Raw genomic sequence first — 22,004 nt, 5'->3', positions numbered from 1 at the left:
CTTGAGTCCCTGTCGTTGCAGTTTTACGCTTTTCGTCAGACTATAAACGCATCTCAGAGTTTCCCGAACGTCACTGAACGCACCATTACATTTTGCCTTTTCCCGGCCTTTGGCTTCTTTCTTTTTTGCTTTCCCCTACGCTATAGGCAGTGCAATTAAATCCAGTTTGGTTCAATTCGTCGTTGTTGGCCGACCGACAGTAGCGAGTGACAACTTGGACAACCGAAAGAGGGACCGGGCGGGCGGAGAGGTGGAGTTTTGTCGGCTGAGGAGGGAGGAGGGAAGAAAAAGAGTGCAAAAGGAAAGGAGGCGAACCCCAACGGGGCGAGACGGGGCGGGGGGAAGAAAGAGCAACGGAGCAGGAACCAAGCGGGAGCTTGTAGTGGATGAATTTGCCCATTTTTTTTAAAGACAAAACTTAAGTTTTTCCCCAAGTGTTGGCGGCGAAGAGGACGACGAGAACAAAATGATTACGCCCTACTTCGTGGACAATTTCTGGGTAGGTTGTGTCTCAATTTGGGGTGTTTACACCTGGTCTTTGGTCTTTCTCGTTTCATTTTGTATGTATACATTTGGTTTTCCCAACAAAAAAAAACTATTTCAGGCTGAAGTATTTCGCTATCGTGACTTGTTGTTGTTATCAATATTGTGTTATTTAGCCAACGCCGGAATTTGGCAGGGCCTTTGAAGGGAAAGCGAGAGCCCACCAAGCTTGAAAATCCAAACGTATCCGCCCCTTTTTCATTATACCACTACCGATTGGCCGTCTTGTAACGCTCGCATCTCGTTCCGAGGAGGCCATTGGCTGCCATGATTGTCAATCACAGCCTCTAGGGGGGCCTTTTACGCGTCATTTTTCTTCCTTCCGTGAAGTTTCAGTGAGAGGCCAGATGTTTCGAAAGTTTCTAATGCTTTTTAAAAGGCATAATGACTCCCTTTCTAATCGTTTGAAATGTCGTTGCTTAGTATAAAAGCGGCTGTTTATGACGTGCAATGTCGTCTTTCCCATGCTCAAAGGTCGCTTTACCACGAGCATGATCTGACGTGGCTATGCTAGCTCAAACAAGTCAAGGCAGGACACAAGTTAATCAGTATTTTACATATTAAGTCATATCACTTTTTTTAACCTTTTTATGTTAATGTTCTTCTCCTTTTAGTAGTAGTGGGGTTCTCTAAAGGGCAAAGTAGCTGCAGATGAGTCACATTTTAAAACATGATGGCTTTGAGTAAATTACAAAAAGAAAGCCAAAAAGCACCTGTCATTCTTATGTCAACTTACTGTGATCAAATTGTATTTGAAAGTAGTTTGGGAGATTATATTCTGGAAATATTCAAATATAACATAGGCAAGTACCGTATTAAAGAATAAAAACCTAGCCTTTTGTTGGTGATTTAAATCACGCCTGTCAAAGTCACGGACCAGTGCGTGTGTCAACTTGCATGATCCTTGCCAAAACCTGTACCAAAAATTTAAGCGTAACAGATTTTTGATACTCCTTATACTGTTAACATTTTACAATATAAACAATTTTATAATTATAATTGCCAATAAAGTCCTCATTTTCAATCTACAGCTTCTGTCGCCCCCTAGGCTGGAATTCTGCATTACAACAACAACAAAGCCGCTGATTTGGTATCAGTTGGCCATGCTTAGCCGCTGATTCGAGAATGTTTTTGAAAGACAGCCTGGAAAAAAATAATACGGATTATTCTATGATTAGTTTCCCCAACAGTCATTTGAACTCATTTATCATGAGCTCATTTTACGCTCAAGTAGGGGTGCTTCCACTTTTTATATTGTATTTATTAGGCCTTTGGAGTCAATAGAAGATGCACTCGCTGACACCGAATCGGTGGCGAACTACATGGAAAGGAGGCCAGCGACTCCGTCAGTCTGCCCTTTGTGCCTCGGCCACAAGAGAATCCAGTGATGGCAAAGATCAGCTGTGTGTTTAACATGCGCCGAGCGCACGCACACACACGCTGGCGCTCGGCGACGCGTCCGTTTACTTTTGACTGGACTGCAAATCATCAACCAAAGCGCACACACACAAATAGAAATCAGAGATACTCGTGTCGGAAGCAGCGCGCGTCCTTTGGATGGCAAATTTGTGAAAAGAACGCAATCTACGCTGACAACGTTGAAGGCCAAGTGCCCGCTCGCCACTTTGCCTGCATTGTGTGTGTCTGAACACCCATTGCGCAACTCAAATGGTGCGAATCGAATGTTTCCGAGACGCCGCGACAGCAACGGATGCGTTTCATCATATTGCCGTCTCAAGAGGAAGGGGGGGGGAGCTTGTGCAATCAGCTTGTAATTCAAGTTTAAGGAAAAATACACAAGGCATTCAATGTGAATATTTAAATATCATTTTGTTTTGTATCGGCACTTAAATGTCTATTAACAGCAGAGGGCAGCGCAGGATGGGTTAGTCTGTTTATCCTTTATTCCACAAACGCAGCGTGAATCAAAATACTTTGTTGAGGCCAGTGAGATTCTTATTTGTGGTTTTTATTTTTTCAGGTAAAATATGTGCCTTGGCTCAATAAAGATTGGGAAAAAGCTGCCCGGAGAGCGCCATTCCCATTTGGGCCTTCTGTGTTTTTCCACTGCACTTACCTGAACATTCCCGCGTCTACTTGCCGGCTGGCCGGACATGAACCGACCAAATAAAAGTCCACTTAGCCCGCCCGCGATACATTCTGCACCTCCCCACGATCGATACGCGTGGCGGCCTTGGAGGGCCTCGGCAAAAATGCTCTGACTTTCAACCGGACGTGAGAAGAGCTTTGAGCGAACAGGACAGAAATGGTGAACGTTCTGTTAGTGCCAGGGTTACGTGAGCGCCGTGCTGCTGACTCATCGGTTTTTAAACATGTTTGCCGCGGGCAGCAAACACCGCCAAACTTGTTTTCTAATATTTCCCCTTGAGTCAAATGAAGTCATGATGAAGTGAGCGTCATGCAAGTAGCGAAAAGGGGGGGGGGGGCTTGTGTGACCCATGTCCAAGTGCTGACTGTGTCGGCACCGCATACAGGAACAAGGAAACAACTCTGCAAGAATGAGGATGCTTGCTGAGGTTGCGTTCCGTGCCGGTATCTTGGACTAAAGTCTAACAAACACTTTATTAAAATGAAGCTGACGCTTGATGAAAATCTGATGACTCGGCATAAAACGGGAAACGTTTCACCTTTTTACACCTGCATACGAAGCATCACTCAACTAGTCAAAGGCAACATTTTAAATTATTCAGAGCCAGCTTTTGCATTTTTCAAATGTTTGCGCAAGTCGACACCGTCGCCCGGCGGTACCGCAGACGCGTATCGCCGACTGTCTCGCAGAAACTTTTTCTCTGGACGCTCCAAATATTTCTTGAACATGGCTGAGATGGGCACACTTGACCCGAGGCTGAGTCTGAGGCAACTCCAAAGCCTGCGGGCACTTGAAAAGGTCTCGGCGGTGGGTGAAGAATCCGGGCCGGCCGACACATGACGTTTTTCACATCCCTCCATTTGTTTCTCGACAGGGTGACAAGAACAATGGCTTTGATGTGCTCTACCACAACATGAAACATGGACAGATTTCCTCCAAGGAGCTGACCGACTTCATCAGGGAGAGGTAAACAAACAAAAAAAGAATCTAATTTGGACTATGTAAGCTGAGGTATTGTCTTCCATCTGGCTTTTTTTATTATTATTATAGCCCACAAAATTGACACAGCAAAGGCATAATCCAAATTTTGATGTCACACAAAAGCCACACAAAGCCAAAGAAAGTTGAAACGTGATAAAATATGTAAAACTAAATAATAGTTCAATCATAAAAAATATTAAGACTAATGATGTTGATAAAAGTGCATGTTTGATGAATAAAATAGTCCTGTAGTAATTGAAATGTTTTAGAATATTAGTATGTGATTTTTACTTAAACAATAATATGTAACATAATAGCATCTCTGATTAATATTAATACATAAATCGATTCGATGCTGTAATAGTAAAACATTAATAGTACATGAAGTGACCCAAATGCTTGATTATGTCGCCCTCTGGCGGCAGAAACGTTAAACGGTCAGCTCCCAATCAAGTCATGATTGGAAAGGCGCTTTTTTTTTTTTTTTTTTTTTTTAACATTTTCTCTTCTTCCAGGAGTGTCATCGAAGAGGCGTACGCCAGGTCCATGACCAAGCTCGCCAAGACGGCAGGGAACTTTTCTCAGCTGGGGTGAGTGGACCGCACTTTTTATCACAGAGGTGAACGTACGTCAACGTGCCTCTCCGCCGCAGGACATTTGCTCCGGTGTGGGAGCTGTTCAAGGGCTCCACGGAGAAGCTGGCCATGTGCCACATGGAGCTGGTGCGCAAGCTGCAGGAGCTCATCAAAGATGTACACAAGTACGTGGACGAGCAGGCCAAAGCACACAAGAAGGTGAGCATATCCCAATCCCTCGGTTTTCAGTATTCGATACCTTTGATTCAAAACATAACCGTGTTATTGTTGTGCCGATGGTTAGACGAAAGAAGAAGTTGCGTCCACCTTGGAGGCCGTGCAGAACATCCAGAGCACCGGGCAGGCCCTGCAGAAGTCCAAGGAAAACTACAACACCAAAACTGTGGAGCAGGAGCGCCTCCGCAAAGAAGGCGCCACCCAGAGGGACGTGGACAAGGTAGGACCGGAAAAGCTCGGGTTCATCCCTTGGCACCGATACCAAACACACGTGATACCAAAGATAATGGACCCAGCTGGAACTGGATATTCTTCTGTTGGTTTTGTAAAACCTGACCTGTTTGTTGTATTTTTTGCAGGCGGGGATAAAAGCCAAAAAAGCCACAGAGACCTACAAGTCGTATGTGGAGAAATACGCCTACGCCAAGTCCGACTTTGAACTCAAGATGAAGGAAACAGCTCAGGTATGACTTCATGTGAAGTTAAATATTATAAAAAAAAGCAACCCAACCCAATAATATGTTGGACCGCCTCTTTACTCGCGCCTGATTTCTGGGGTTGTTCTCGTAACGTTTGCAATGAGATCCTGAGGGTGGTGTGACGTCAACTTCAGTCACCAGGAGAGGGCGCTATAAGGCCACAGTTTTTATGCATTCTTAGTCCAACATTAGTTAGAACACTGTTTAGACTGGTGGGGGCGCATAGAGCAAATTGTTGCCAAAGTAAGAAAAATCTTTTTTTTTTTTTTTAGTTTGGCCACTTTTGGTTTGAATGTTTTGTGTTGTTTGATTACAGAAATTCCAGGACATTGAAGAAAGCCACGTCCTCCACATGAAGGACATCATCCAGTCATACTCGCAGTCCGTGGACGAAACGCACGTCCAGATCGGGGAGGTGAGTCCACACTCACGCACGCTCCGGAACATTCCAGCGGCGAAGGTTAGCCGGGCGCTTCACCGGGCGTCGTGGCAATTACCGTCAGCTTTGATCTCGCTAATTGTTTAACTGGCATGCAGGAAACGCGCCTTTCAGCCTTCCGCGCCCCGCAATTAAAAAGTGATCAGAAACAATCGAAAACACTTCCCGCCGTCGTCTCCGCTTGTTTGCTAACTTGGAAAGCAGACGCAGCGGGAAAGTGCCCGCCGCGTTGCGCTTCTTGCGTGGTTCACCGAGAGGCGCTCCACTACCAAGCTGGAATCTCTTTCCAACTTGGAGAGTAAAAGCGTGAGAAGAGAACAGTTGGGGGGGGGTGCAAAAATCTCTTTTCAAGGGCTAGATGGGAACCAAGTGTGTGCGTGTGTTTGTGTGTGGCAGGTGTATCTGTCGGTGTGCGTGCTGTGTTTGTTTTTGTAAGTGAGCTCGAGTGTGTGTTTGTGAGAGCGAGGATGCCTTGAAGGAAGCCTCCATGGAGAGTTGTGTGTGTGTGTGCGCGCTCCCTCTTCATGGCAGCACCACCTGACAGCTTGCGTGAGCATGCCCCCCTCTCTCACCCTACACCTCACCCTCCGTCTAACATGCTCTCCTCACAAAGCTAATGCACTCCACCTCTCTCCCCACAGGACCCTCAGGGCCAGGGTGTGTGTGTGCGTGTGTGTTCCATACATGTGTGTTTGTGTGAGAGTCACTCATACATATATCACGCACACCTAAATGGCGTGATGGTGACACGGGCACTCGGCGCTTTTCCGGTTCCTCCGAGCCTGTCCGTGGCATCCGCTCTGTAAACAAACGGCGCCGCGCTGCCTCCTGTGCTCACAAGGGGGCGACGCTGGCAACAGTTGTGCATTTGTGATTTCTTTTTTTTGTGATCGCAAAGGACTAACATGTTTTTTCTAAGTGTTTTTTTTTTTTTCTTCTTCTAATAAATAGATGTGTTTTTTTGCCATTGTGCAGGTTCATAATGAATTTGTGAGAAACGTGGAGAACACCTCAGTGGAGAGCTTAATACAGAAACTGGCTGAAAGCAAAGGAACTGGCAAGGAGAGACCAGGTGAGCCATTTGTGTGGTTTTTTGGGCAAGGTTTAGTTTAGTTTATTTTTTTTATTTGTGTTGCGCTTTCGTCCTGCGTTGCGTTTTACGGATTCAGTCCAATAATCATCAGGTCAGTTGTGGGCGGCGGCGCTACGGAGCCGAGCGGCCATCACGCTCCATCGTGCTAATCCGCCGTCAAGGTAGGCGGGCGGGCAGGCTCGGCATTCCAGTAAGCGTGCGTCACGTGGGGGGCTTTGACTTAAGCGGGCACGGCCGAGCTTTTCGGCCAGGTCAAAGCTCAACAATGACGCTTGTGTAAACTTTGCCCACGGTATCCCTCCCCGCTCTTCACCTTGTTGTGATGCACTTTCATCATGCTACTGAAGACAAACTGTGTCACCAATATGCTAATCTCCCCGGAAATGGCGATGCGTGTGAATATTTAAAGCCCCCGAGGGCTGTGACGTCTCCGCCCCTTCACTAGCGCCACTCCTCCACCCCCATCTCCACTCATGCTTAGCATTACGTCAGGCACGCAGGCGGCTCACCTCTGCGGCGTGCGTGTGTAAACAAAGCGGGCCGCGTGTCGCCCGCAGGCCAACCTTTTCCCACCTCCGCTTCAGCCCGCGAGCTTGAATCACCTTTTTATTGCGGAAACGATCCCAAAGTGACACGCTGCGAGGAGGTGAAGGGGGGGAGCGTTTGGAGTGTTCAACGATATCCAGCTGAGCTGTCAACTGGCGGCCGGCCAGACACGCAAACTCTGCCCCCCCGCCCACCTCAATTCAAGCAAAACCGACCCACCCCGCCAGTGTCATGCCAAGCATATGCGATTTGAAGATGGGGGGGGGGGGGAGCATCCGCTGCTCATGCACGAGTGCCCTCCTGACTAAGTCCAGAAAAAAAAGGAAACATCTTCCTCAGATAAACAAACGTCAGTAGAGGCGAGTCAATAATATCTCCTGGAAACACACACAAGCTGTCAGTTCAATGTCCCAACGAGTTTGATTCCAGCATCTGTCCATCCTCCCGTGTGATCTGCTATTCTTGAATGTCAATTGTGTTTTGATTGCCATGAACCGCACACACACACAAACAGTAGTGCGTGCAGCCAATGAGTATGCGTGCGTGCGTGCGTGTGTGTGTTAGTCCGATATTGCACAGTAGAGTAGATCAGTCATCGGTGTACTTTATCCACTTGACTTGGCGTGATGGGCGCCTCTCGTGACTCGCCGCTTGCCTGCGCTTCACATCGGGGCGCCGCCGCACGCCAAACAATGCATCAATGGAGCACGCCCCCTCCCCCCCTCCCCTCTCCAGAGGACGGCGCGGCTAATGTATACGTTGCGAGTGAAAACACGGGCGGCTTTTGTTCTTTTCAGGTCACGACGCGTTAGCGTAGCGCGGTGCGTCGCCGCGGGGGTGCTGCCTCTTCCGCTAGCTGCTCTGATTCCAAAACGCACTTCCCGTCTTGAAGGCCGTGGAGGCTCATCGCGACAGCGAGCGCTCCACCTTGACGCTGGAGTACACTTGTGTGCAACTTTTCTTGTATAGCACCAATCTCATGCAACTGCGTTTGTATTGATTTTTGAGGCGCTAAGTCGAGAAGGGCGTCCGGCCCCGTAAGCCGACTGAGCACTTTTCTTCGCGTGGCTTCCGACACTCGCTGGCATGTAATCTGGGATGTGTTTGTCTTAATCTAATGAGGTTACGAGACCTTGCGTGTCCTCTGTCACGTCTGCACACTCTACTTTATATGATGCTATGGCAACAATAGATGAATTTTGTCAATCAAAAGCTGATTTTTGTTGGTTTTTTTTTTTTTTTCCCGGCCACCAGACGTCCGTTTGACTCGGTCACTGACCCCGTCTGCCCCGTGGGCTGGGCTGGGCCCGGCTCTGTTTGCATACACTCGGCGCCGCACGCCAACTTCCCTTCCGCCTCCCCCTCGTGTGCAACTCTTGCGTGATGTCCATTCGCAGGGTTCGCAGCGGCGGCCCGTTGACCCTTTGTGTGCCAAATGAACCTAAAAATGTTTTTGCGCCTCATTAGGGCCCATTGAGTTTGAGGAGTGTAACGCTGCCATCGCTACGGAAGGTAGGACACTTAGTTTGGCCATTCATAAACCTACGATGCCACGTTTGTTTAAATCAACGACATTGTGTTTTGTCAAAGGTGCCAAACCCAGGAGGAGAAAGCCGTTTGGCATCCCGGGGCGCCGGAAAGACAAAGACACAGACTCCACGTAAGTTGGCCGTGAAAAGCGGTGCCGCCTTATCACATCTTCAGACATGTTGATGGACGCCGTTTTGTCTGGCAGGGAATCGACGGAGGCGGAAAGTGTGAGTGAACGGGTTCCTCTTCGCGGCCTTGTCGAGCGGAGCAGCGCTCGTTTAGCGTCGCCTCGTACTACTCGAACATGTGACTCGCTCTCTCTCCCGGGCCGGCCGGCCGGCCAGCCGGCTGGCTCTCCCTGCTTCCCTCTTGTTTGTTTTGCAGATTTGCTCATTCATTCATTCATTGCGCTTGTCTTTGTTTATGCTCGTAGAACGCCGCCAACGGCGCTCCCCCCGGATACTACGGGGCCATAGACATTCAGAACGCTGTAAGCAAGCCAACGCACACACAACACACACGCACACATTGCAGCATGGTATTTCACACGTCACAGTCGTCTGTCATAAATGATGAAGTCTTACACACCAGTTCTTGCACATTTACCGTATTTCTTCAAATAACCGCCTCTGCTCGAATACATTTTTTTCTTCTAACGCGAATAGACACCTCATAATTGAATACAGAAACATTTTGTAGCCATCGTATGATGTTGGTTTGACACAGGGACTTTCAATTGATGGCTCAGGTTGACATTTTCTTCTTGATTTATTTTCGAAATTATAACCTCGTGATTGCCTCGCTGATATGATTTATTTGTTGTTCTTTTTTTTCCTTTTGCAGAATGTTCCTCGAGTTGATGACGAGGGCTTCTGCATCCGGCCGGAATCCATCGGGAATGATATCCTTTGAGACGATGTTATTGCCCTTTTTCTAATTGTCATTTGATTTATAAGACAAAAAGAAAAATCCCTGCCTTAGTCTACATTTTTTGTTTCTCCTTTTTGCTCCTGTCACTTCCTTAACGTGACGGGGCCAACATGCCAAAGAGAATTCCTTCTACTCGTCCAGCGACTCAGAGGATGAGGAGGAGCCACGCAAGTTCCACGTGGAGATCAAGCCCGTGCAAGCCAACAACGGCACGGACCAGAACCGGGCCACCATCGACGAGCTCAAGGCCTCCATCGGCAACATTGTCCTGTCGCCATCTACCTCGGTACGTACGTCCGCAAACGGGGTTTTTCCTTTTGCTGTCTTGTGAATAGGTGTTGTCTCTTTCATAAATCCTATATAGCACGTTTACAGCCACAGGCGTTCAGAAAAATCCTGCCACATGTTTTGTCAGGGCCTGGGGAAGAGCGCTCCCGCTTTGCACCGCTAGAGGGCGTCAGGGGGATGTTGTAGTCATGCTTGAGCACAGGACGCCGGTGGCATTCCTGGCCTTTCAAGGCATTTATTTTTATACTTAACAAGAGCTTGAGCATTAGCTCGTGAGTCACATGCGGCTTTACGTGATTGCTTTGCTGCCCCCCCCTCCCGCACCGGCACAACCCCCTCCCAGAATCCCCCACCCCGCCAGGCCCGCTACTTAGCAGCACACAAAGTTAAATTCTGTTTACGAACATTTCTCCGGATATATTACCTTGACTTGGGGATTTTCAACTAATATTTCTGGAATTAGTTTGGACAATCTGCATGGGTCAATGCGACCTGCTGTGTGTTTAGCCAACAAAAAATAATTCTGCTGGATGTAACATGGTAATTCTTGTTAATGCACCTCAGACAAACCCTCACACCATTTTTGTTGACAGTTCGACCCCTTCTAATATTTTTTTGTTGTATTTAATGACTTTTTATTTTAACATGAACAACTTTTTAAACATAAAATCAACTTTGTCTATCTATAGAAATTTATTTTAATGCAAATGTACATAAAGGAGAGTTGAATAATTGTATAATATACAAAACAAAATATATTTAAGACATTTTTGGTGTTTTTGTTTAAAAAAAAAAAAGATTTCCCAAATTTTGCGTTCTTAAGCTTAGTTCAGACTTGCTTCTGCATTTATCCAGCAGTTGTTAATTATTGATAGTTATATTTTTATACTTTTTTTTTTTTTTGGGTTTTAACTCTCTAAAAAAAACGTTTTCTAACACACACACACACGCGCTCACACACATGCATTTAAAGGAATATGTGGCAGCAGATGGTCTCTCACACACACACACACACACACACACACACACACACACACACACACACACACACAGCCTCATTCGCTCTGAAAATAATCAGTCATTAAATATTCAAGTTGTGTGTGCGTGCCAGGCTTGGCGTGGCAAGGAAAGGGCACACTCTCCATCTTTGCCCTCCACCTCTCTTTCGCTCCTCTGTTCACGTTCTTTCTCCTCACACACTTTACACACTCCAGATATGTTTCTTTTTAAAGCATCCATTTCTGAAGTTTTTGGCCTCTGTCCGAGTTATTACCGGCAAACTCTCAGTTGGGAATCTGGTTTGGCTTCGAGTTTACGTCAGGTATTTGCAGAGTTATTTTATTTACTCAAGCGTCGCTTTCAGGCAATTTTTGTGTGGGCAGCTTTAGTCATCACCTCTTCATTTGACCCGGGTTTGGTCATGATTTTTATTTTTGTTTTTGGTCAATCTAGCCCGCGAGCCCCGAATTTGTCACCTGTGCAGCACTGCCTGGACGGGCGCCCCGTGTCACTTCCTGTTTATTTTGACAGGAGGTTTCCCCATTAAAGTCGCCATCCATCATCCTCTCGGCCGCTGACACAATTACGTCGTCTGGTGTCAATTATTGAAATGTCTCTTTTTTTTTTTTTTTTTTTTTTTTCCTTTCCCACCTCCTGTTTGGCTCTCCCTCCACCTCTTTTTCTATTTATACGCACGTGTGTATGTGTGTGCGGTCACTGACGAGAGCCGTAATTGAACCCATTTGCTGCTTGGTGCCGGGTGGGACGGAACCTGGCCTGGTTTGTGTTCCTCTGAGCCATTTTGTTGTTTCTCACACACACACACACACTCGCGCAGAGGAGAAGCGAGCATCTTGTGTTACGCGGCCTGACACTGCAGATTTACGCTTTAGTCTGGTCGTCCCCGAGCGATGGCTTCCAACAACATTAAGCTTGATTTACCGGCTCATTCGCTCCCCGACCGACCATTGGGTGTAATTAATTCCTTTTTTTTTTTCAGCTTTTGAAAGCTTTATTTTTCCCGGCTGGCACTGAGCAGGTGAAAAAAAAAAAGTTCAGGATAAAGTTCATTGTGTACACTTGGTAAATAATAAAATATAAATAAAGTATTTTAAAAAAAAAACAAAACCCAACTAACACCCCAAATAAATTGACTCTTGTTTCACTCTGTTTTTTTTCAGGGTCAAATGCGGAGGAACCAATCCAGTGAGTATTTTCTCCTCCCCCAAAAAGTGTTTTTAAACCAGGCGCTTGTTTCTCAAAGTCTTCATCCAGAAAGCCGAGCCAAGAGCAACACGTCCCGGGGAAAAAAAGCAAATAGCTGTTCTTTTCCCGGGCACGCCAGCGTCGGCGTTTGTTTGCCTCCCGCCGGCGCGAACGGGAGATTAATCGCTTAATTGGCCGCTTGTATTTTAACATGTCACAAATAATCCCCTCGACATTTTTGGCTCCCAGATGGGTTATCTGTCTTTGCTCCGACGGGTCCCGCTGGAAAAACAGCCGCTATCAATTCGGAAAGGTTTTTTTTTCTTTTTCCCCCGGAAAGGTTGTGTTTTGATTAGTCGAGCTTTTGAGCAGCTATTGGTCTGAGCAAACGCAACGATGATGTCATCCAAAATAAACGGCGCGTATTCAGTCTGTGTACATTTGCGATGTCAAAGTCATTTCTGTGCACATCCAATTTTTTTAAATTATTTGACACGATTCAGATGTGACTGAGCTCATCTGGATCCACTTGATCCGGACCGGTTGCCGAGTGACCCGGATACAATTAATCAGGATTTGGCGAGCGTTCTTTTATCGATTTTTAACACTCCTTGTGTGACAACCGTGTGTCTGTCTGGCAACCGGCGAGCAACCCGTGGCTGAAAATTGTTCTTTTCCTCCCCGCAGGTGACGAGCTAGCCAAAGCGCGAGTGCCGGCTTCATACGAGTGAGTGGCGCCACCTACTTTTTTGCTTTCTTTATATGTCTTGGCGGCGGGGTTAAACTTTGGCGCTCAAGGGCCACTTTGATTGGCTGAGTCAGGATGTGTTTAGATGCTAAATTAAGATTAAAAAAAAAAAAAAAAGTTGAAATGTCTTGACTCAATTAGTTTCACATTTAGTCAATCGATCTTGCTTTCCAAATTGTTCTAATGACTTCTTCCTATCTGGTGTGCGTGGCAGACTGAGCAACAATGACCTCCTGTCCTTGGATCCGCTCGGCCCTTTTCTGACCGCAGCTTCCTCCCAACCCGTGGCCACGTCCGCAGGTAAACAAACACTTTTTGGATGTCCGGCTCGTAGTTGGGGAACACACACACACACACACACACACACACTTTCTCTCTTATTTTGAGTCACTTGACGTAGGATAGCTCAGTTTACTTCCGTGCGGCGCTTTCGTGGAGGCGTGACGTCGGCTTTGAGCCGCCGCCCAGGCTCAGCTGTAATCCGCCGTTAATTGGCACCTCGTCGGGGTCGAGCGGGTCGGCCGTGAAAGCCCCCCGGCACGTATGTTGTCAAACACCGTCTCGTTACTGTCAAAGCTTGAAAGTCAAAAAGAGCAACTGGTGATTATCTCGGCTAAGATCATGACAGAGTTCTTGTTTGTTTATTCTTGCTTCACTTTTCACTGTGGTTTTGAACGAGTCAAGTATTATTTTGGGGATGTTTTTTTTTATGTGTACTTGCTCTCGGCAGACCTTGCCTGTATTGTCTTCTCTTCTCCATCTTTTCTGACGCGAGAGTCACAAGCCACGGCAGGTACAATTCTCCCGCGCCACCCTTAGGTTTGCTGTTGTGTGATTATTCTTAACATCGTCTACTTATTTTATTTTATTTTTTTATTTCCGTCATGTGGCAATAAACTGTCCAGTGGAATAAGATAAAAAAAAAAAAAAGAAGCATTTGAAACAGGGGTGTGTTTACATTTTCTATATGGGCCGTATTTTCTGCTTTGGACCGCTGTTTCTCCGAAAGCTTTGGCAGAAACGGCGCCCGAGCGCTCGCCCCCTTTGGCCGAACGGTCCAAAGACGTCTCGTCGTTCTCGTCATCCACGTCGTCGCCGTGGGACTCGCCGGAGGCGCCTTTCCAAACGACCCGCCCGCCACCCGCCCGGGCGCACAGCGCCCCCATCAGGTTGCCGCCTGAAGCGGACGCCGGCGGCTCATCGGGCGACGACGCCCTGTCCTCCGTGTCGTGGGCCCAAAGCCAGTGGATCGCCTTCGGGGACAAGAAGGCTCCCGGGTGGCGGCCGCCAGGAAGGGCTAGCCGCTTTCTGTCGGACGACTCGGCCGACGCCTACGGAAAAGCCGTCAGAGGGTTTTCCGACACGTTCTCGAGCGAAGGGGCCGCGCAAATACTGCCGGGTAATGTTTTTGCAATACCGTTTGGACCGCACGCTTGCACTTTGAGCTACTTTGACGGCTTGTGTGGTTTCGTTGTATTTCTTTAGGCCTTATTATGATTTGTATTGTATTTTTAATGTACTTTTTTTAAAATATTTTTGGAAACTACCCTGTTGATTTTTTTTCTTGCCTATTATCAATTTTAATCTGCTTTTTTTGTTTTATGTATTGATTTGGATTTATTGAAATGTATTTTTTGACGACCTGCTTTTTTATTTTAGTGTGTCATTGTGTACTTTGTTTTAATAGACTTGTGGCTTGTTTTTTATTTTCATTCATTTGTTGTGTTTATCTGTTTCTAATACTTTGTGTGTTATTTCATTGGAATTGCGAATGTATGTGTTCGATTTTACCCCATTTAATTATTTCAATTGCTGCTTGTTTTATTTGGTATTTTTTCAATTTGGACTGCTGCCTGTTTTTTTCTTGTGTTTGAATGTGTTTTTTTAATTTTGACCTGCTGGATGTTTTTTCTTGTTTGTGTGTTGAATTTAGTCAGCCTGAGTTTCACTGGATTTTGGCCTGAGATGCAACGAATGAATCTGCATGTTTTTATTTTTATTTTTTGCTACGACTAATGGTCATCTTGTGTTTTAGCTCCCAACCGTCCGACAACCCCTCTGACGTCGGGCGCGCTGGTGCCGCCGCCCCGACCCTCCTCCAGACCCAAACTCCCCACGGGAAAACTCGGCGGCATCAATGAAATTGTGAGTAGAAATAAACAGTTGAAAACAGTTGGGGTGATGACTTTTGTTTTTTTTTCCCAGGCGAGACCTTTTAGTCCGCCCAAGGCGCCGGGCGCCAGCCCGCCCCCCGCCGCGCCACTGGCCCGCGCCGAGAGCTCGTCGTCGCTGTCATCCAACGCCTCGCTCAGCGCCGCAAACACTCCCACTGTCGGTGAGAAGCCAGCCATTTTGTCAAATCCCTTTTGTCAAATCCCTTTTACGTTCATCTCTCTTTTCTTAAATTTCTTTGGCTCCCAATGTTTTTCTTTCTACGTTTTTGTGAAGCGCTGTGTCCTTTGCCACGTCCTGTTCCCTCTTCCCCGTCTGACAGGCCCCAATGTTCCCGTGTCGGAAGTCTCATCTTCTCCTTCGTCTTGTTTTTCTTCTTTCTTCCCTTTTAGTCAAAGTGAGTTTGTCCTTCCCAAACCATTTGCGGCACTCAAATATTGTGTCGATATCAAGTTTAGTGTGCAATATTTAGTATGCATTTGTCACTCGGTCCTCTCACGTTTGTGTCCTCCTCCTTTCCTTGTTTGGATTAAAGAAGACGACATGTTTGTCTCCAAGCTGCCCACCTTTGAGAGGCGATGTGAAACACCAGCAGGTATCCGGGACGGCCCTCTCCCTACTTGCGTCTTTACCGCCTGCTCTCCCACTCACTCCAACAGCATCCACTCGTTTTGTGCGAATAACATGTTGGCATCTCGACATCCTAACGAACAGAAATGTTGCTAACCGAGCTGAGCCATGTTTTTGCGAAGCACGTGGTCTAACAGCATGGCTGTGAACGGCAAAGAGCTCCCTTAAAAATAGTGAGTCTTGTTAGCAACTTAACAAATAACAAATAAACCTAGCTTGATAATATCGTCGTTATTCCTCTAATAGCAAAAAAAAAATGATAACGGCTGAGTCGATATTTATTTTCCTGGTCTCGTTGTCTTGCAGGCACGTCCCGTGGTCCCAGCCCTGTGACGCTGGCGTCCCAGGATGCGTTGCCCATCGCTGTGGCCTTCACCGAGTCTGTCAATGCCTACTTCAAAGGCGCCGACCCCACCAAGTGAGTCTCGCCTCACCTGGCAGACACAAGTTTGGGTGTCAGCGCCCCACATCATTAATTGGCCGCTCTCAAAACCATTGTGAGTCTTTTGAGCCTTTTCCACGCATTGTCCTCCAGGTGCATCGTGAAGATCACGGGCGACATGACGCTGTCGTTCCCCTCGGGCATCATCAAGGTGTTCACGGGCAACCCCTCGCCCGCCGTCCTCACCTTCAAGTTGAAGAACGCCGGCCGGCTGGAACAGATCCTCCCCAACCAGCAGCTCCTCTTCAGGTAACCTTTTTTGGAAGTACGGGGCCATCGTTTAAGCCACGGGGAATGCGTGAATTATTCTAATTGAATTATCGGGCAGATCTGAACGTGTCATTAAGCTGTCAGGCAAAAAGTTTCCAGCAGACGTGCGCCTGCAATAGCAAACATCGACCCGCTTCGTGGCCCGTCCGCTCCATTTAGCGCTCGCTCCTGCTTGCGGTCAGCCTGCGCTTTACTGTGTAGGAAAAAAAAAAAATTGAAAGTGTCTGCTCTGGCGTTTTGTGATGTCATCAGCATGTTAATTGTTGCAGGTGGTATTAGTAAAAAAGACCAAAAGTCAGTCTGTTGATGATTACAAATATTCGTTTTAAATAAATAACTTTATAAAAAAAAACTTTAATCCCATTCACCTCGCGGTGGAATTAGGTGAAGGAGACATCTTCAGTTTGACTCATTCCTATTCGTTCCCTATTTTTTCCTTCACTGGACTAATTGAATCAAACGGAATCCATGATTTAGTAGCTGCTCGTACACAACGGGGATCTTCACACACAAAGCTGACACGGGCAGAGAAGAGAGGGAGCGATGAATAATTGAGCTGAGCGCAGCGTTATTCCTCGTGCGCATGCGAGGCGTTGTGACCTACTACGTTGGCGCGTCTGGTGTCGTGCAGCGATCCGTCTCAGGGCGACTCGGAGTCCAGGGACTTCTGGTTCAACATGCAAGCGCTGACCGCCTACCTCAGGAAAATCTCCGAGCAAAACCCCGCCGCCTCCTACTACAACGTGGACATCCTCAAGTACCAGGTCCGTTGCTCGCCGCACCACACAAAGTCAAAAGCGGGCCAGCTGAGGTGGGCGCCGTGCAGGTGCAGTCGGACGGCATCCGCTCCACACCGCTCAACCTGGCCGTGTACTGGAAGTGCACCCCGGGCTCCACTGACCTGCGTGTGGACTACCGCTACAACCCGGACGCCATGACCACGCCGGGGCCGCTCGGCAACCCGCAGATCCTGGTGCCCGTGGACGGAGGCGTCACTAGCATGCAGTCGCTGCCCGTCGCCCTCTGGTGAGACCAGCACGTGCGCACCAAGAAAAAACGGCTTCTGCGCTATCATTTGGTGTGAAAAACACTTTTATGTTTAATGTGTGCATTTCTTGGTGTCCTTTCAGGAACGCAGAGCAGAATAAATGTCTTTGGAAGCTGAATGACATCTCGGAAAAGTCTGAAAACGAAGGTGTTGCCTTGATTTAAGCAGATTTTGCTCGTGTTTTTGATTTAGCATCAGGCTAGCAACATCAAATTGAAAAACTTTTTTGCATTTTGCTGCCACTATAGTTAGTGCTCGCATCATACAAAAACTCAACTCGTAAGTCGAGGTACCCGCCGTATTAACTTTTTAAACCAGCGTAATTGTCTGTTTTCTTTTCTGGATAGGTGCCGGCTCCCTGCGGGCCAAATTTGAGCTGTCCAATGGGCCGTCCAACCCGTCCACGCTGGCGGTGCAATTCATGAGTGAGGGCAGTACACTGTCGGGCGTTGACATGGAGCTGCAGGGCAGCGGCTACAGGCTATCGCTCAGCAAGAAGAGGTTCGCCACAGGTAGGTCCACAAAAATGTATGCAGTCCAAAATAACAACAGCAACAGAACAGGCCATATATCACAACAAAAAAAATCATTACAATTATATGAACATTGCTGCGTCTTTCTCCTCTCAGGTCGCTATATGGCAGATTTCTGAGACGTCTCAGAAAAAAAAAAAATGGCCTTATCTTGCTTTAAACAAAAGTTGCCCAGGACCCCCTGCCGCCGGTGGGAATCACTACAATAAAGCAGCACTGAGTACTGAACACTGTTGAATGGAGAAGAAATAAAAGCAACACCAAGGTGAGCTTTGGGGGGGCGGGAGGACATGTGTAGCGTATTTTCAGGCTCTTTATACTCCAGCATTTTCTTGAGCTCATCGCTGTATGTTTGAAATCAAAAAAAAAAAAAAGGAAGACGGAAAAAAAAAAAAACATGTGCACTAACAAAATTTCAGGCACTCTTCTTTTCTCTGACCGTAACGCCGCACACTGTGTAAATATTAACAGCAAAAAAAAAAAATCAAGAGTATTTTGTTGCTCTTTAAACGTGCAATGATGGGCGCGTTGTCTCGTAGCACAAAAAAAGAGAAGGCAAAAACAAAAGGACCCCAGTGCCTCCTCGTAAAACTTTTTGAAACACGCATTTGGGTTTCAGGGCTCTTTTGAAATGTTTTTGGAAACAACAGTAAAGGCGTTGCAATGCTTTAAGAAACTAACTCGTAGCCTTTCAACAAAACTTGAAGATTGTTTGGGGTTTTTTTTTTCCCTTCAACATTTTGTGCCCAATCAGCCTGAACGACGGCATCACTTGTTAGGATATGGAAAGGACGTCTTTCGGAAAAAATGAAAATTGCCAATCGGAGGCTTTTTCTCCAGCCTTACGGTCCCGGTGTCTCATCATCTTTATATTTTGTCGAGCGCTAGCTTTGTCTAACTTAGACACACAAAAAAAATAGACGTCCGATCGGAATCGTCCATTTGAAGTATTCGATACGAAGCGCCACTTTTAGCAAGCTGGTACTTGCTCGCCCTCAACAAAAAAATGGAAAGAAAAGACGTCGTATTTACGAGCCGCTATCTTTGGTCACTTTTTCTTTGTGTTTGTATTTAACAGAGTTTCTTTTTTTTAAAGCAAATTTGTGTAAATGATTCTCATACATTGTACATTTTTTTACAAGTATCAGCCACTTTTTTGTCTCCGTAATGAATTCTCACTGTGCCTGTATTAAATTTGTAATATATGAATATATATACAAATATATGAATGACTACTTTAAGCTTGGTGTCGTTTATTTCAAATTGTTTTCTTATGCTTCTTTGTAAATATTACATCAAAAATGGTTTTGGCAAAATTTCGTCATAGCCCACTCCAACACAAAATCTAAAAAAAAAAAGAGAGAGAAAACAAAAGCTGTGAACAAAAAGGCTAATTGCCAAATTGCCCCTCAAAATTTTAAATAGTCATTTTTAGATAGATGGATAGAAGAAAAATTCCTGTTCTTAAGTTTTTAAGATGAAAACAACAAAACATGCAAAACTTTATTTGACACTGCACTTGACCCCGCCACCCTCCCTGTTTAAAATACGCAAACGGTTTTTTTTTCCCGGCCAAAAACTTGCGAGAGTCTGCCGTATCCAACAAGCAACAGCAACTCCTGTGTGAGAATTTTTATGGAAATATTTTGACATTATGCTCCCGTGCAATAAAATCCCTTGTTGATCTAGCAGTGAAGATAAAAAGGGAATTTTTTTTTTGCTTTCACACTGAGCTCAGAGCAACCACGGTGACTTCCTTCTCGATATTTGGACCGATGGCCGGGACCGAAAAGCGCCGGCGTCTATTTCGCGGCGTCAACTTTGAACTTGGTTGTCTGGTGTCGATTTGACGACCCGAATGCGGGGAGGGTCTCCGGCGTCTTTGTTGTCCGTGTTTGTCCAAAAGCTCGGCGGAGTCGTAGGCTCCCCCCCACCCACATCACTGACTTTTACGGACCATTTAGAATTGATGTGGCCGTTTGCTCTCTGCGAGGAGAACCATCTGAACAAACAAGAGGACGCTGTAACTCAATTGGGCGAATATGGACTCCTCGGATTCCCCTTTCCCCCCCCCCGCGGGACCTCTTGCGGAATCACTCAGACCCGACGCCCACCGGGTCAAAGCAAGACCGATATGGGACGTGAAAATATCCTGCTCGAAAAATGCCGGCAACCTCAAGCTACTTAGCTTTAGCAACAGCTGGAGTTGGCGAGTCAACTCGACTATTTTTGTCGATTCAAAATGACTTCTATGGTTGTAATACTTCTCTGGACATGCAGTCAAATAAAGCTTTTAAGATTGCTGAAATTTTTGGACTGGTTGAATTTTTGTTATGGGTGCTCCAGCGCCCCCCAAAAAATGAGCTAGATGTGCCCCTGGTCAAGTCTGGATTCAATCGACATGCTTGTTTTGTTCCTTTGACCTCACAAAATATTTGTATGAACTTGATGTTTTTATTCCTTCAAATGAAATAATCCAGTCAAGCTACCTTCCAAGCACAGGCAACAAACTTGAACCCTGCGAGTCCTTCCTGCCCTTTGCATCCAGAAGCCCCTCCCGAGACGAGTGAGAAAAAAACGGCCAATCTGAAGCGCTGTCCAGTCTGCCGCCGCCGCTGCTGCCGCCGCATCATCAGCCCCGAGGAGAGGGAGTGGACCCTTTCGTGCTGTGTTCGCAGAGCCGTGTCACATGCAATTTCGTCATGGTAAGCGTGTGTGCATGTTAGGGTGGCGGGGAATGACTGAGACACGCTCAAATCTTCATTGTCCTTCAAAAATGGGCTGTGAAGAAAAAAAAAACCCCACAATGTGGTTGCATAAGTGTACACACCCACCTATACATGTTCTCCATTAGCCAATAAGATCAGCACCCTGTTTGAAGCGGCCTTTTGTATTACAATGCACACAATTCTTTGGGAGAGGAAATGTCCACTTGATAAATATTTGTATTTTGCTAATTAAAGTGTGCTGCTTCAATTGTTGACACACATGGACCCATTGTGTGCTTATTTGAGACACACACGCACAATAAGTTGTTAGGAGTAAACCGTTCCGATTGTGATGGGGGTGTTATTGTCGGTATCTTCCACACGTGATGTACAGAAAAGCATGTTTGCATGTCACTCTTGCTTTGAACAATTCATGACCACACACACACATTGTGCATTCAGCAGATGGTTGTTTGCATTCTTTATTTGTCTGTATCTTTCGGCATGTCTAGCGCACACAGAGCTCTGTAGCGTGTCGCTGGCGTGTTGCGTGTACAAGCACCTTTACATGCCATCCTCGCGTTGCTTGAGAAGTTGCGCATTGAAGAGGAAGTGAGCCACCATGCTTTGTTCTTCGCATACACTTTGAAAAGTACAGGAGACATTTTGCTTTTTTGTTGTCCTTCCACTTCACAACTCCAAAAGAAGCGCATTGGCTTCTTTTTACAACAGCTTGAAATGCATTGCAATGTGTTTCTCTTCATGCAGTGTTGATGAAGGTCCTCCAGGCCCAGATGAACAAGCGCCGACATTCCCGGGATGTCCACGAAGGCAACAGTAAGTCTAATATTTCCCCACTCGCACAAATTAGGGGCAGAATTATTTGGCTGTATTTTGAGGCAAAGAAATTTACATTTGTATTAAAATTCCACCTCTGGGAAAACTCCCGTCGCTGCCAATTTGAAGATGGAGATGATGTCGATTCCTGACTTGATTGAATAAAGTGTGCGGTGGGGAGAAAGAAGAAAGCAGTGAGCAGGAGAAGGCGAGAATGTTTAAAGATGGAAAATCAGCAGTTATTTTGCTTTCGAAATGTCTTTAGGAGCACATGTGGTCCTCGTTTTTTTTTTTTTTTTTTGGGGTTGGGTCCCGGTTTGCCCGAATCTCCGTTGTGACCCGTGACCCCCGGCTCCTCGGAATGACATGATTCCCCCTGTCTCGCTCCCCGGCCCCAGAGGTTCAAAGGTCAACCACGGGGAGCAGCAAATTAACCCAATGTGTCAAAGGCGCCATGACACCATGTTCACATTCGGAGGCCTAAACGAATTCACGTTTGAGAGCTTCTTAATACGCTGAAGTACGAGAGAATCATCATTGACCCTGTTAGAATTGTACATTTCACTTTCCCACGCGAAATTTAAATGACCAGAACCACGAAGTCACAAAAAGTCAGCCGTTTGATTCTGAAACAATCGTTTCGGGGTCATCTTGTCCCTG

The 22,004-nt window shown here is 46.5% G+C and overlaps 1 protein-coding gene across 4 annotated transcripts; it reads left to right on the top strand.

Moving 5' to 3' along the window:
- Nucleotides 1-125: 125 nt before the first annotated feature.
- Nucleotides 126-19,040, top strand: fcho2 (FCH and mu domain containing endocytic adaptor 2). Of its 4 annotated transcripts, XM_088391708.1 has the most exons (30): nucleotides 126-499; nucleotides 3,528-3,619; nucleotides 4,150-4,224; nucleotides 4,287-4,428; nucleotides 4,514-4,666; nucleotides 4,806-4,910; nucleotides 5,242-5,340; nucleotides 6,340-6,436; nucleotides 8,471-8,515; nucleotides 8,594-8,663; nucleotides 8,739-8,760; nucleotides 8,967-9,023; nucleotides 9,377-9,436; nucleotides 9,576-9,749; nucleotides 11,932-11,956; nucleotides 12,644-12,683; nucleotides 12,919-13,004; nucleotides 13,435-13,497; nucleotides 13,714-14,103; nucleotides 14,740-14,849; nucleotides 14,910-15,039; nucleotides 15,199-15,273; nucleotides 15,412-15,471; nucleotides 15,813-15,924; nucleotides 16,042-16,197; nucleotides 16,850-16,982; nucleotides 17,045-17,244; nucleotides 17,349-17,413; nucleotides 17,614-17,778; nucleotides 17,896-19,040. In XM_088391708.1, exons 1-30 carry the CDS (start codon nucleotides 467-469, stop codon nucleotides 17,916-17,918), a joined length of 3,057 nt encoding a protein of 1,018 aa, XP_088247834.1. In that variant the 5' UTR covers nucleotides 126-466; the 3' UTR covers nucleotides 17,919-19,040. The 4 variants fall into 4 exon arrangements, with proteins under 4 accessions (XP_088247834.1, XP_088247831.1, XP_088247832.1 ...); XM_088391705.1 differs by lacking the exons at nucleotides 13,435-13,497; nucleotides 15,199-15,273 and having other exon boundaries at nucleotides 128-499; XM_088391706.1 differs by lacking the exons at nucleotides 13,435-13,497; nucleotides 15,199-15,273; nucleotides 15,412-15,471 and having other exon boundaries at nucleotides 129-499.
- Nucleotides 19,041-22,004: the final 2,964 nt, after the last annotated feature.

Source organism: Syngnathus floridae, chromosome 12 (genome assembly GCF_059516105.1).
Source record: "Syngnathus floridae isolate MCC-2025c chromosome 12, RoL_Sflo_1.0, whole genome shotgun sequence".
Classification (NCBI taxonomy): domain Eukaryota; kingdom Metazoa; phylum Chordata; class Actinopteri; order Syngnathiformes; family Syngnathidae; genus Syngnathus; species Syngnathus floridae.
This window is presented reverse-complemented; position numbering and strand designations above follow the sequence as displayed.

Coding starts and splice junctions, on each gene's coding strand:
- fcho2 (XM_088391708.1), top strand. CDS start 467: ATGATTACGCCCTACTTCGTGGACAATTTCTGG. Junction 15,472..15,812: donor GCGATGTGAAACACCAGCAG/GTATCCGGGACG, acceptor GTTGTCTTGCAG/GCACGTCCCGTGGTCCCAGC. Junction 17,779..17,895: donor CAAGAAGAGGTTCGCCACAG/GTAGGTCCACAA, acceptor TTCTCCTCTCAG/GTCGCTATATGGCAGATTTC.